Consider the following 14,610-nt stretch of genomic DNA (forward strand, 5'->3'; position numbering starts at 1 on the left):
TTGGGAGGGTATGGCCCTGGGAGCCATAAGTTCTGATTCCGGATCCTATGAAGTCTCATGGCATCAGGTTAAACGTGGGCAAGAAACCTTTTGCTGATTACCACCTACAGCTCTCCCTCAATTGCTAATCAGTACTCCACCATGTTGAACACCACTTGGAAGAAGCACTGAGGGTAGCAAGGGCACAGAACATATTCTGGGTCGAGGACTTCAATGTCCATCACCAAGAGTGGCTCAGTAGCACCACTAATGACCGAGCTAGCCGCTCCTGAAGGACATAGCTGCCAGACTGGGCCTGCAGCAGGTGGTGAGATAACCTACACGAGGGAAAAACCTACTTGACCTCATTCTCACCAATCTACCTGTCACAGATAGCCATGACAGTATTGGTAGCAGTGACCGCCGCACAGTGGAAATGAAGTCCTGTCTTCACAGTGAGGACATACTCCATCAAGTTGCGTGGCACTACCACCGTGCTAAATGGGATAGATTCAAAACAGATCTAGCAGCTCAAAATGGGGCATCCATGAGAGGTTGTTGTCCAATAGCAGAATTGTATTCAATCACAATCTGTAACCTCATGGCCCAGCATATCCTTCACTCGACCATGACCATCAAGCCAGAGGACCAACCCTAGTTCAATGAGAAAGGTAGAAGAGAATGACAGAAGCAGCACCAGGCGAACGTAAAAATGAAGTGCCAATCTGGTGAAGCTGCAATACAGGACTAGATACATGCTAAACTGCGGAAGCAGCAAGCTATAGACACAGCTAAGCGATCCCGCAACCAACGGATCAGATCAAAGTTCTGCAGTCCTGCCACATCCAGTCGTTAATGGTGGTGCTCCATTAAATAACGAACCGGAGTAGGAGGCTTCATGAAGATCCCCATCCTCAATGATGGCGGAGCCCAGCAAATGACTGCCAGTCACAATCATCTTGGATTTATGAAAGGGAAATCATGCTTGACAAATCTTTTGGAATTTTTTGAGGATGTAACTAGTAGAGTGGACATGGGAGAACCAGTGAATGTGGTGTATTTGGACTTTCAAAAGGCTTTTGACAAGGTCCCACACAAGAGATTGGTGTGCAAAATTAAAGCACATGGTATTGGGGTAATGTACTGACGTGGATAGAGAACTGGTTGGCAGGCAGGAAGCAGAGAGTCGGGATAAACGGGTCCTTTTCAGAATGGCAGGCAGTGACTAGTGGGGTGCCGCTGGGCTCAGTGCTGGGACCCCAGCTCTTTACAATATACATCAATGATTTAGATGAAGGAATGGAGTGTAATATCTCCAAGTTTGCAGATGACACTAAATTGGGTGGAGGTGTGAGCTGTGAGGAGGATGCTAAGAGGCTGCAGGGTGACGTGGACAGGTTAAGTGAGTGGGCAAATGCACGGCAGATGCAGTACAATGTGGATAAATGTGAGGTTATCCACTTTGGGGGCAAAAACACGAAGGCAGAATATTATCTGAATGGCGGCAGATTAGGAAAAGGGGAGGTGTAACGAGACCTGGGTGTCTTGGTACATCAGTCATTGAAAGTTGGCATGCAGGTACAGCAGGCGGTGAAGAAGGCAAATGGTATGTTGGCCTTCATAGCTAGGGGTTTTGAGTATAGGAGCAGGGAGGTCTTACTGCAGTTGTACAGGACCTTGGTGAGGCCTCACCTGGAATATTGTGTTCAGTTTTGGTCTCCTAATCTGAGGAAGGACATTCTTGTTATTGAGGGAGTGCAGCGAAGGTTCACCAGACTGATTCCCGGGATGGCTGGACTGACATATGAGGAGAGACTGGATCGACTAGGCCTTTATTCACTGGAGTTTAGAAGGATGATAGGGGATCTCATAGAAACATATAAAATTCTGACGGGACTGGACAGGTTAGATGCAGGAAGAATGTTCCTGATGTTGGGGAAGTCCAGAACCAGGGGACATAGTCTAAGAATAAGGGGTAAGCCATTTAGGACTGAGATGAGGAGAAACTTCTTCATTCAGAGAGTTGTTAACCTGTGGAATTCTCTACCACAGAGAGTTGTTGATGCCAGTTCATTAGATATATTCAAGAGGGAGTTAGATATGGCCCTGACGGCTAAAGAGATCAAGGGGTATGGAGAGAAAGCAGGAAAGGGGTACTGAGGTGAATGATCAGCCATGATCTTATTGAATGGTGGTGCAGGCTTGAAGGGCCGTATGGCCTACTCCTGCACCTATTTTCTATGTTTCAATCACAGAAGCTAGTCCTCCGCCAATTCAACATACTCCACGTGATATCAAGAAACGGTTGAGTGCACTTGATGCAGCAAAACTATGGGTCCTGACAAGATCCCGGCTGTAGTGCTGAAGATTTGTGCTCCAGAACTAGCCGCGCTGCTGGCCAAGCTGTTTCAATATAGTTACAACATTGGCAGCTACCTAACAATATGAAAAATTGCCCAGGTATGTCTTGTCCACAAAAAGCAGGACATATCCAATCTGACTAATTATCAACCCATAGTATACTCTGAATTATCAGCAACAACAACTTATATTTATATAGCACCATTAGCGTAGTAAAATGTCCCAAAGCACTTCACAGGAGTATTACAAAACAAAATTGGAAAACGAGCCACATAAGGAGAGATTAGGGCAGATGACCAAAAGCCCAGTCAAAGAGGTAGGTTTTAAGGAATGTCTTAAAGGAGGAAATAAACGTAGAGTGGCGGAGAGTTATAGGGAGGGTATTCCAGAGCTTGGGGCCTTGGCAACTGAAGGCACAGTCACCAACGGTTGAGCGACTAAAATCAGGGATGCTCAAGAAGCCAGAATTAGAGAAGCGCAGGTATCTCGGGGAGAGTGTTTGTGGAGCTGGAGGAGATTACAGAGCTCGGGAGGGATGAGGCCATGGAGGGCATTGAAAACAAGAATGAGAATTTTAAAGTTGAGGTATTGCTTAACCGGGAGTCAGTGCTGGTCAGCGAGCACAGTGTGCTAGGGGAACGGGACTTGGTGCAAGTTAGGCAATGGGCGGCTGAGTTTTGGATGACCTCAAGCTTACGTCGGGTAGAATGTGGGAGACCAGCCAGGAGTGTGTTGGAATAATCAAATCCAGAGGTAACAAAGGCATGGATGAGGGCTTCGGCAGCACATGAGTTAAGGCGGTGCGGATTCAGGCGATGTTAACGGTGATAGAAATAAGCGGTTTTAGTTGTTGGAGGTCAATCATCTCAACCCCAGAACATCGCTGCAGGAGTTCCTCAGGGCAGTGTCCTAGGCCCAACCATTTTCAGCTGCTTTATCAATGACCTTCCCTCCAATCATTGTGCAATCATCAGCAAACATTCCCACTATGTTCAGTTCCATTCCTAATTCCTCAGATAATGAAGTAGTCTGTGCCCGCATGCAGCAAGACCTGGATGGCATTCAGGCTTGGGCAAATAATATTCGCACCACTCAAGTGCCAGGCAATGACTATCTCCAACAAGAGAAAGTCTAACCACCACCCCTTGGCATTCAACAGCATTGACCAGAAACTTAACTGGACCAGCCACATAAATATTGTGGTGATAAGAGCAGGTCAGAGGCTAGATATTCTGCGGCGAGTACCTCACCTCCTGACTTCCAAAAACCTTTCCATCATCTACAAGGCACAAGTCAGGAATCTGATGGAATATTCTCCACTTACCTGGACAACAACATTCAACAAGCTCGACACTATCCGGGACAAAGCAATCCACCATCTTAAACATTCACTCCATCATGTCTTCAGTGTGTACCATCTACAAGATGCACTGCAGCAACTCGCCAAGGCTTCTTTGACAGCACCTCCCAAACCCATGACCTCTACTACTTAGAAGGATGATGGCAGCAGGTGTTTGGGAACACGACCATCTTCACTTTCCCCCTCCAAGTCACACACCATTCTGACTTGGAAAAATATTGCCATTGTCACTGTATCAAAATCCTGGTACTTCATCCCTAACAGCACTGTGGGAGTGTCTTCATCACATGGACTGTAGCAGTTCAAGAAGGCAGCTCACCACCACTTTCTCGAGGGCAATTAGTGATCATCTCTGCATCCCATCACCAAGCTGATATGGCCCTGGTGTTGACCAAATCTTACCCTCCTTTCTGATCAAACTCTCACTGGGATGGTGGAATGTCACCATGGGCATCTTAAACTAATTCAGGGTCCAGTGTGAAGAACACACAAAGAGCCTGCAAAGGGAGAGACAGGTTAAGTGAGTGGGCAATAATGTGGCAGATGCCGTATAATGTGAAGAAATGTGAGGTTATTCATTTTGGTAGGAAGAATAAAAAAACAGAATATTTTTAAATGGTGAGAAACTATTAAATGTTGGTGTTCAGAAAGATTTGGGTATCCTCGTACAGGAATCGCAAAGTTAGCATGCGGTTACAGCAATCAATTAGGAAGACAAATAACATGTTGGCCTTTATTACAAGGGGGTTGGAGTACAAGAGTAACAAAGTCTTACTACAATTGTAGTGCAGTAGATCAGACCACACCTGGAATACTGTACACAGTTTTAGTCTGCTTATCTGAGAAAGGACATACATGCCTTGGAGATTGTGCAACAAAGGTTCCCTAGATTGATGAGAGGGTTGTCCTATGAGGAGAGATTGAGTCTATACTCTCTGGAGTTTAGAAGAATTAGAGGTGACCTCATTGAAACACAAGATTCTGACGGGGATTGGCAGGGTAGATGCTGAGACGTTTCCCCTGGCTAGAGAGTCTAGAGCATAGACTCAGGATAAGGGGTAGGCAGTTTAGGACTGAGATGAGGAGGAATTTCTTCACTCAGAGGGTAGTGAATCTGTAGAATTCTCTCCACAAAAGGGCTGTGGATGCTGAGTCATTGAATATATTCAAGACTGAGACAGATTTTTGGACTCTAGGGAATCAAGAGATATGGGGATTGGTCAAAAAAATGGTGTTGAGATCGAAGCCATGATCTTGAATGGCAGAACAAACTTGAAAGGCTGCAGAGCATAGCATAGCAAACATAGCAAATAGGTGCAAGAGTAGGCCATTCGGCCATTCGAGGCTGCACTGCCATTCAATGAGTTCATGGCTGAACATACAACTGCAGTACCCCATTCCTGCTTTCTCGCCATACCCCTTGATTCCCCCTAGTAGTAAGGACCACATCTAACTCCTTTTTGAATATACTTAGTGAATTGGGCTTCCCCAACATTGGCAACATTCTTCCTGCATTTAACCTGCGTTTAGACAGGTGACCTACTCCTGCTCCTAATTCTTATGCTCTTATGTCCAATTACATAAATGAGCATTTCATCTGGAGACATGACAACCTATCCCAGCTTTGACAAATGCAGGTAATTCGGGAAGAGATTTGCGAATTCTTCCTGAATAAATGGCTGATGTGGTTACATTGCAAGAGATGGATATTAAATTTGAGTTTTTCTTCAATCTCTTGGGTGAGTACATTTTTAATGTGCATACTCACTGTTTCTTCACAAACCCAGGATCCACAAGTTAGGGATTTAGAAGGTGGCAATTTTGTTGGCTCTACATTGGAAGAACAAAGTTTAGTTCACAGAACTGTTGAAATTGATCATTTGTTTTCAGATTCTATAGTGATGGGATCCCCTGTTCATATGGTGGGCTAGATAAAGCATAATACTCCCCCAAGCCTTAAATTTGATGGATGTGGCTCTTCAGAGAACAAGCCAAATTTGTTTTATCTCTTCAGTTCCTTATATGGAGTGATTATCTGCACAAACATTTTTGTGTCCTTCTGCGCATGTGTCTGGCTGGCCCCACCCCTTTGTGCGCAAGTGCATTCACTGTTTTAATTTCAAATGCAGAAACCAAAGTCTCCTAAACACTAAATTAGATACATCACCAGGTAGTTTGTTTTGGTGATGTTTGAGCAGTCAAGGTTGTGCAGGGCACTCGAAGAACTTCCTGCTGGACTTGATATAGTGTTGTGAACAGGCAGATGAGTCTTTGGTTCACTGGCTTATCCAAAAGTCGGCATCTGTGACTGCAGCAGTACCTTAACACTGCACTGAAATGTCGGCCACCATTGAGAAACAAATGTTTAGGAAATACAAGTATAATGTCCAGAATCCGGCTGTTCGAAAACCGGAATTGTCCGAAAACCGGACGTTTTTGCGGCAGCCAAGATGGCAACGTCGGACGGCGAGGGACGAAGAAACCAGTAAAAAAACTGGGGGGCCATGGGCGGCAGGAATCGGTGGTCGGCGAGGATCGGCGGGTTGGTGAGAAGCGGAGGGTCAGCGAGCGGCGAGGAGCGCCAACAGCGAGGTCCGAAATCTGAAAAGCGGCACGATCTCAGTCCCGAGGTTTCTGGATTTCGAATGTATTCATTTTCTTGTTCAAAATCCAAAAACCGGCACGGTCTCGGTCCTGAGATTGCCGGATTTTAGACGTTGTACCTGTGTTGAGGATCTAGGAAACTTTAACAACATCTTTAGCCCATCAGATGTCTCCATTCAGGTGAGCTTTTATCATCTCCAACTTAGTGGACAATAATTTGCAGTTTATAGAGATTCTTCTGCAAATGGCAAATTGGCAGTGTTATTCTGCTAGAAAGCATTAAAATGAGTTTAATGTGAAAATTGTTGATGGCCATAGTACCAAAAGTTTGACTTCTGGTGTCAGTTAAGGATTACTGCTTTTTCAAACAAAAAGATATTTAAATAGGTGATAGTGAGAAAGATATGTGAAACTGGAGACACACTGCACCATTTATTTTTTTGAAGTTGTAGGTATGATAATGGGTGGTATTAATTTTTCCTCTTGACATCACTTTATGCGCTGTTTTTTTTCTTTTAGGCAGCTCAAGCAGTTTTGATATGCCTGTTTCAACTCAACACTCCAGAGTTCAGCATGCTACTTGGAGCTCTACCCAAAACGTTCCAGGATGGAGCCACCAAACTTCTTCAAACCCACCTTCGTAGTTTAGGCAGCAGTACCCAGGTATTTGATATGGCATTTGCAATAATGGATAACTGAATGAGTTACTGGGCAGTTGAACACAAGAGCATTAGGATAACCATGAACTACAAGAAAAAAACTTGAACAAGCCTAGCTCATATGATTATCTAAATTGCAAATTTAGCGTATTTGTTTCCAACTGCCTGTTTTATACAGATCATTTGTTTAACTTTGATTTAATTAAAGCAGGTAGTTAATGTAGTTCAACAATCTCATTTGAGATAGACTTGCCATGTGACTTATTTTTGACCTTGGCACAGGACAGATATTTATGATCAGGTTTATACAATGTTGCAACATAGCTGCTGCAGGAAACATTCTATCTTTACCCTGTAGTAACCAAATATGGCTCGTGGAACTGGTTATATCTTGAGATAATCCAGCAGCCAGACAAAACAGCTTTCCTGCAGCAGCTTTGTTTTATTGAATTAGCTTTCATTTTTCTTCCTATAAACTATTACGCTCAACATAAACATCTTGCAGAATTCAGATCAATACTCCTCCTGGCCAAATTTCTGCAGTGTATAGATTTGAGCATCTTTCCAATTGTGCGATCATGGGAAGACCAGTGGATGTACAAAATAAGCATAATGACTGTTGCTGTGTTCTCATTTCTCAACATTGAGCTGCATCTGCCACCAATCTATCCTGCTGGCCTATCTGTGTCCTTCTGCAGTCTTTGAAGTCCTTGTCACAATTTTTCAATATCGTTCCCTGAAGATCATTTATGCATACAGTAAAAGCACTCCAACATGTGGAATATCACTCATCACGTTGTACCTGTCTAAGACATATCCTGCCCTTTGTTTCTGTCTCTATCTATCTAACCATATTCGCGTTAATCCCATGTGCCATTATCTTTATCATAAGTCTCTTATGTTGTACCTTATCAAATGTATTTTGAAAAGCCATATAAACCACAAAAAAGGCACTTATGAAGTACTAGGGTGTGAAGCTAAGTAACAATACTCATGATTTTTCTCTAGGACACAGAATTAAAAAAAAGACTTCCTGTGTTGTGGTATAATGGCCAAGTGGAAGTCTCCTTTAGATGCACAGTGGTCAGCTAGTCTCCTGGACACACTGTCCAGATGATAAATTGGCATATCACTATCCTGAACAGCTACTTTTTGGATAGTATGCTTCTTCAAATGATACCGATCAAGGATGCGTGACATTCTCACAACTTTTGGAATATGACAGCAGCAGGAGTATAATACTGGTCTCCTGAGGGATGGAAGGAACTTCCTCTATCACATGTGCGCACAATTGGAAATTGATTTCACTGCTCTAAGCTCCTGAATTTGGAAAATCCATTGTGGAATGTTAGCGATATTCTGGATCTGTCTCAAAACACAGGCTTCTGATGATACGGCCCTCTAACTATCTGAAAACTAGGCTGTTTTCCAATCGCTCTTCTCTGGCAGCTATGCTTGAATGTGGAGTAATGTCACTGCTGGAAAGTAGAGGTGGTGAGGTGGCTGCTTGCTTCTGGCTTCCTGTCGGTGACAGCGCTATATGACCTAGCAAGTGGGACATTGTCCCTCAAAGGGCTGAATGTTGGTCTGAAGCATATTTAATTTTAATTTGAAACAACATTTGGAGGATTTTAGTTGAAATTATTCTGGGAAGTTATATTCCAAGAGTGCCCTACATTTTTTTATGCCTTTTTCGAGGTCCCAGAATCAACACTGCAACAATGGCTGCCAGGACATTACATTTGTCCTGGAAATAATATGGGCCGATAGCTCCGATCTCCGGGCTTCCCCACCCCTTCCCCGTCCCATCATGGCTTAACCTCCCTCTCTTCCAGCAATGGTAACTCTTCCAAACACCCGGCCCAAGCCCCGATCTCCAACCTTCACCCCTCCTGCGATGACTTCTCTTTCCCCACCCCATCACCCTAAGCCCCGATCTCTGGCCTCCCTCCTTCTCCTGTGATGATCTCTTTTCTCAAACACCCGCCCCAAGCCCTGATCTCCGGCCTTCACCTCTCCTGCGATGACTTCTCTTTCCCCTCTACCCCTGCACCCCCAAGCCCTGAACTCCAGCTTTCTCACCTCTTGTGATGGCTTCTTCCCCCACCCCCAAGCCCTAATCTCTGGCCTTCCCTCCTCCTGATTGCTGGGTACTGTCCCCAAGGGTCCCTGGCTACTGTCTCCTCCTGCTGGGTTTTCTTACCCGGCAGTTGGCCAACCTATAAAATTGATTGGCTGCCGGACGTGAAATGGAAAAAAAAAATTATAATGAGGTTCTATCGTTGAATTCGGCAAGACATCCATATCCCAGGTCTCCATGCATTCTCAGCCTTTTCAGCCACCCCCGCATAATCCCTGCCACCTCATAAATATTGGGGCCATTGTCTCAAAGTACAGCTATAGAGAGGAAGATCATGTATGATATCAAGTTACAAGTTGTGTGCCCCCTCCTTTTGTGGTCTGCAAAGGAATTATTTACATTTGTTTATTATTATAAGGCTTTTGTGCTATTTTCAGAAAGGATAGTTACAATTCGACGTTGATAGTGATGGTGATTGTGCAATTAAAGCTTAATCTTTCCTGAATGATGAGGAAAGATCACAAAACAAATGTATTTTCTCATCCAAACTTGAAGAAAAATGACTGCAGAAGCCCAATTTTTAACAAGGACAAATTTAAACATGTTCTTGTTACTCATAAAAATGAAAGACTTACCAATGAATTCCTAGGAGCAACAAGTATTCAGTCACACTGGCCACTCTTCCTATTTTTCTGGAGAGAAGGTGGACCCTCCCATCTCCTATGCAGCCCAACCCTCCTATGATGTTTCTTCGATGGGAACATCTAGTTTAAGGACATACCACAAGGACCCTTGCTCAAATTTTCACACCACTATTTTAATTATTGTTTAAAACAATTCTTTCATCTTTTTTCTAATCTTGCCATTTATTTTGTTTGTTATACCATACCTCTTTTTCATTAGTTCATATATTCAACATTTAATTGTGAGCTTTTAACATCGGAATTCCATATCTTGCAAAAATTTTCATTTATAGTAATCTGCTATTGGTGTACCCTTTGTATGCTGCTTTCTTTATGGGTTTTCTTCCCTCCTTTCTATGATTTCCATCTTGTGGATAAACTTCCATTAAGAAGGTCCTTTGTCACAGCTGAGCAAAGGACTCTGGCCCCATTCAGGAAAATGCATAGCTTTTCAAGGTGCTAATTGCATCAGGCCTAAAACCACATCATTCAGAATTACTGCTATCATCAAAATTCTCATTCGATGAAATTACTTTCACTGTCTTCCTCGGAGAGGTCAGAAAGGAGGTCTTATCTCACTGCAGGGCCTCTTCTCAGCACATCTTAGTCAAATGGGGGAAATGTTTGCTAGAATCATTCAGTACATATATACATTCATTTTGTCAGTGCTATAATGTTACTTCTGCATTATAGCATCCTGTTATTAAGCTAAAACCATTACATTTCACTCTCAGTAGAAAATATAATCTTTATACTTTACTCCTGGCAGGAAATATAGCTGTAACTCCAGTGGTATTTTCACTTTTAAAATCAAAACAGCTAAAGAGTGCAGCAACTATTATGCCATTTGAAAGTGATCTGGACAAGTCAGCCACAGAGTTTTTAAAAAAATGCATTAAACTTAAATGTTTTGTTTATGGGACTGGGGGAAGGCAGGGCGAAACGTGTTTCATTCAAGTCGTTAGGAATAGTTGCTAAATTTACTTATGTAATGAAGCATCTTCACTCTCACTGCCGTCCCCCCTTCCCCCACCCAGATGATCCTTAATTATTTGAATACTATCATTATTAAATCTTAGTATTAGAACCAAGGACCACGAGATTGCACCATACTTTCAGGCAGTGCATTCCAAATCTTAACAACTTGCTGCATTTTTTCCCTCATGGTGCCTTTGGTTCTTTTATCAATTACCTTAAATGTATATCCTCTGGCAACCGACCCTTCTGCCTCTGGAAATGGTTTCTCCTTAGTTACTCTATCAAAATCCTTCATCTAATAATCTATCAAATTTTCCCTTTAACCTTCTCTGTTCTCAGGAGAAAAAACAGTTTCCCTAGTCTTCCATCCCTGGTACCAAATTTCTTCTGCACCCTCTCTGAGCCTTGACTAAATTCCTAAAATGTGGTGCACGGAATTGTCCACAATACTGCAGCTGGGGCCTAACCAGTGATCTATAAAAGTTTAGCATTACTTCCTTGCTTTTGTTCACCATGCCTCTATTTATAAAGCCAATGATCCGGTTTGCCTTTATAATAACCTCCTCATCTTGTCCTGCCAGCTTCAAAGACTTGCGTATGAAAACCAGCGTTCATAGAAACATAGAAAATAGGTGCAGGAGTAGGCTATTCGGCCCTTCGAGCCTGCAGCGCCATTCAATGAGTTCATGGCTGATCATGCAACTTCAGTACCCCATTCCTGCTTTCTCGTCATACCCCTTGATCCCCCTAGTAATAAGGACTACATCTAACTCCTTTTTGAATATATTTAGTGAATTGGCCTCAACAACTTTCTGTGGTCAAGAATTCCACAGGTTCACCACTCTCTGGGTGAAGAAGTTTCTCCTCATCTCAGTCCTAAATGGCTTATCCCTTATCCTTAGACTGTGACCCCTGGTTCTGGACTTCCCCAACATTGGGAACATTCTTCCTGCATCTAACTTGTCTAAACCCGTCAGAATTTTAAACGTTTCTATGAGGTCCCCTCTCATTCTTCTGAACTCCAGTGAATACAAGCCCAGTTGATCCAATCTTTCTTGATATGTCAGTCCCACCATCCCAGGAATTAGTCTGGTGAACCTTCGCTGCACTCCCTCAATAGCAAGAATGTCCTTCCTCAAGTTAGGAGACCAAAACTGTACACAATACTCCAGGTTCGCTTTCAGCGGCCGCATTGCGCTCCAGGGAACCCATGCAGCTGGCTTGCTGGCTTTTCAATGCAAAAACCACATATGCGCGGTATTTTGAATGTCCTGCATAGCCCCTTAAAGGGGCCCAGCGGCAGCAAAACAAAATTAGAAGGAGCATTGACGTATACCCCCAGGTCCCTCTGTTCCTGCATCTCCTTCAAAATTGTACCATTTAATTTATATTGCCTCTCCTCATTTTCCTGCCAAAATGAATCACATCACACTTCTTTGCATTGAATTTCATCTGCCACGTGCCTGCCCATTTCACCAGTCTGTCTATGCCCTCCTCGAGTATGTTACTATTCTCCTCATTGTTTACTACATTTTCGAGTTTCAAAACAACAAGGTGGGTTACAAACAGGGCTTGATAAATATTATGTAATATTCAAAGTATGTAATGAAACAATACCTGTTTCATGCATAATTTAATGAATAACCTACTCTGTACCTCTTCCAAGTTTTCCTCCCACAGAAAAAATGAATTGTGAAAGCACAGCAATAGTCATTATGCTTATTTTGTGCATCCACTCATCTTCCCAAGATCGCATAATTGGAAAGAATTTGGCCATGAGGTGTGGGTATCTTAATTTTACAAGATGTTTATGTTGAGCTCAATAGTTTACTGGAACAAATTTGAAAACCAATTCAATAAAACAAAGATGCTGCAGGAAAACTGTTTTGTCTGGCTGCTAGAATATCCCCTTGGAGTCTATTACTATCCTTTCTCACTGTTTATTACATTTCTGAGTTTCATGTCATATGCAAACTTTGAAATTATGGTTTGTATACCCAAGTCCAGGTCATTAATATATATCAAAGGAGCAGTGGTCACAACATTGACTCCTTGGGGACACCAGTGCATACTTCCCTCCAGACTTGAAAACAACAACTCTCTGCTTTATGTCCCTTAGACAATTACATCTCCACACAGTCACTGTCCCTTCAATTTTTCTAACAAGTTTATGAAACTTCTTTTGAAAGTCCGTATACACATCAACTGCACTGCCTTCATCCATCCTTTCCGTTACATCATCAAATTAACTCAATCAATTTAGTGAAACATAATTTGTCTATAACAAATCCATGCTGTCTTTCATTTATTAGCCCATATTTTTTCCAAATGACAATTCATTTTGTCACAGATTATTGTCTTTGTTTCCCCACCATCAACGTTAGGTTGACCGGCCTGTAATTTCCAGGTTTATCGCTCTCCCCTTTTTTGAACAAGGATGTAGCATTTGCAAATCTCCAGTCCTCTGGCACCATTCCCATATCTAAGGAGGATTGGAAGATTGTGGTCAGAGCCATCTCAAGTTCCATCCTTGCTTCCCTCAGCAACCTAGGACGCACCCCATCCAGACCGGGTGACTTTTCTACTTCGAGTGCTGACAACCTTTTAAGTCCCCCCTCTTTATGTATATTTATCCTGTCTAATTTCTCTACTATTTTCTTCTGTACTGTGACATTGCCAGTATCCTCTTTAGTGATTGCAGATGCAAAGTACTCATTTAGTACCTCAGCCATGCCCTCCACCTCCACAAGATCATTTCTTTTTTGGGTCCCTAATCAGCCCCACCCTTCCTTTGATTACCCTTTTACTATTTGTATGTTTATAAAATACTTTTTTGGTTCCCTTTTATGTTGTCCGCTAATCTATTCTTATACATTCTCTCTGCCCCTCTTATTTCCTTTTTCAGTTGTCCTCTTTATGTTCTGTATTCAGCTTGGTGCTCTAAATTCTCTCTGCTGAATTATGAACCTGACATTTATCATAAGCCTCCTTTTTTTGTTTCATGTTAATCTCTATATCTTTTGTCATATTTCTAGCTCTAGCTTTGGATGTCCCTCCTTCCTCCCTCGAGGGAATGTGTTTATTCTGTACCCAAACTATCTCCTCTTTTTAAAGGTTCCATTGCTCATTTACTGTTTTCATAGAATAGTACAGTACAGAAAGAGAACATTCGGCCCGTCGAGTCTGCACCGGTTCTTTCGTATATCAATCCAGTTAGTCCCACTCCACCGCCCTTTCCCCAAATTGCCACAATTTTTTCTCCTTCATGTATTTATCCAATTCCCTTTTGAAGGCTATGTTACCTGCCAATCATTCCAGTTCATCTGGGCCAGATTTCTTTTTAACTCACTGAAATTAGCTCTCCTCCAGTTGAGCATTTTCACATTTAATTTTCCTTGTCCTTTTCCATAATTACGCTAAACCTAATATTGTGATTGCTGTTCCCCAAATGCTTCCCAACTGAAACATGCTCCACTTCATTCCTAAGAACTAGATCCAGCACTGCTGCCTTCCAATGGAATCTTGGCTTTTACTGCAAAGGGGATGGAGTATAAAAGCAGGGAAGTCGTGCTACAGTTATACAGGGTATTGGTGAGGCCACACCTGGAATACTGCGTACAGTTTTGATTTCCGTATTTACGAAAGGATATACTTGCTTTGGAGGAAGTTCAGAGAAGGTTCGCAAGGTTGATTCTGGAGATGAGGGGGTTGACTTATGAGGAAAGGTTGAGTAGATTGGGCCTCTACTCATTGGAATTCAGAAGATTGAGAGGTGATCTTATCGAAACGTATAAGATTATGAGGGAGCTTGACAAAGTGGATGCAGAGAGAATGTTTCCACTGATGGGGGAGACTAGAACTAGGGGGCATAATCTTAAAATAAGGGGCCGCCCATTTAAAACTGAG

General features: G+C 42.7%; 1 protein-coding gene across 6 annotated transcripts in view; it reads left to right on the forward strand.

The window, feature by feature from the left end:
• Positions 1–14,610, forward strand: part of LOC139273284 (CLIP-associating protein 2-like) — a 650,606-nt gene that overhangs the window by 532,834 nt on the left and 103,162 nt on the right. For all 6 annotated transcript variants that reach the window (XM_070889996.1, XM_070889987.1, XM_070890014.1 and 3 more), the window contains one exon: positions 6,824–6,967. In XM_070889996.1, coding sequence (XP_070746097.1) covers positions 6,824–6,967 — 144 coding nt within the window. The remainder of the gene's footprint in view (positions 1–6,823; positions 6,968–14,610) is intronic.

Source organism: Pristiophorus japonicus, chromosome 1 (assembly GCF_044704955.1).
Source record: "Pristiophorus japonicus isolate sPriJap1 chromosome 1, sPriJap1.hap1, whole genome shotgun sequence".
Classification (NCBI taxonomy): Eukaryota; Metazoa; Chordata; class Chondrichthyes; family Pristiophoridae; genus Pristiophorus; species Pristiophorus japonicus.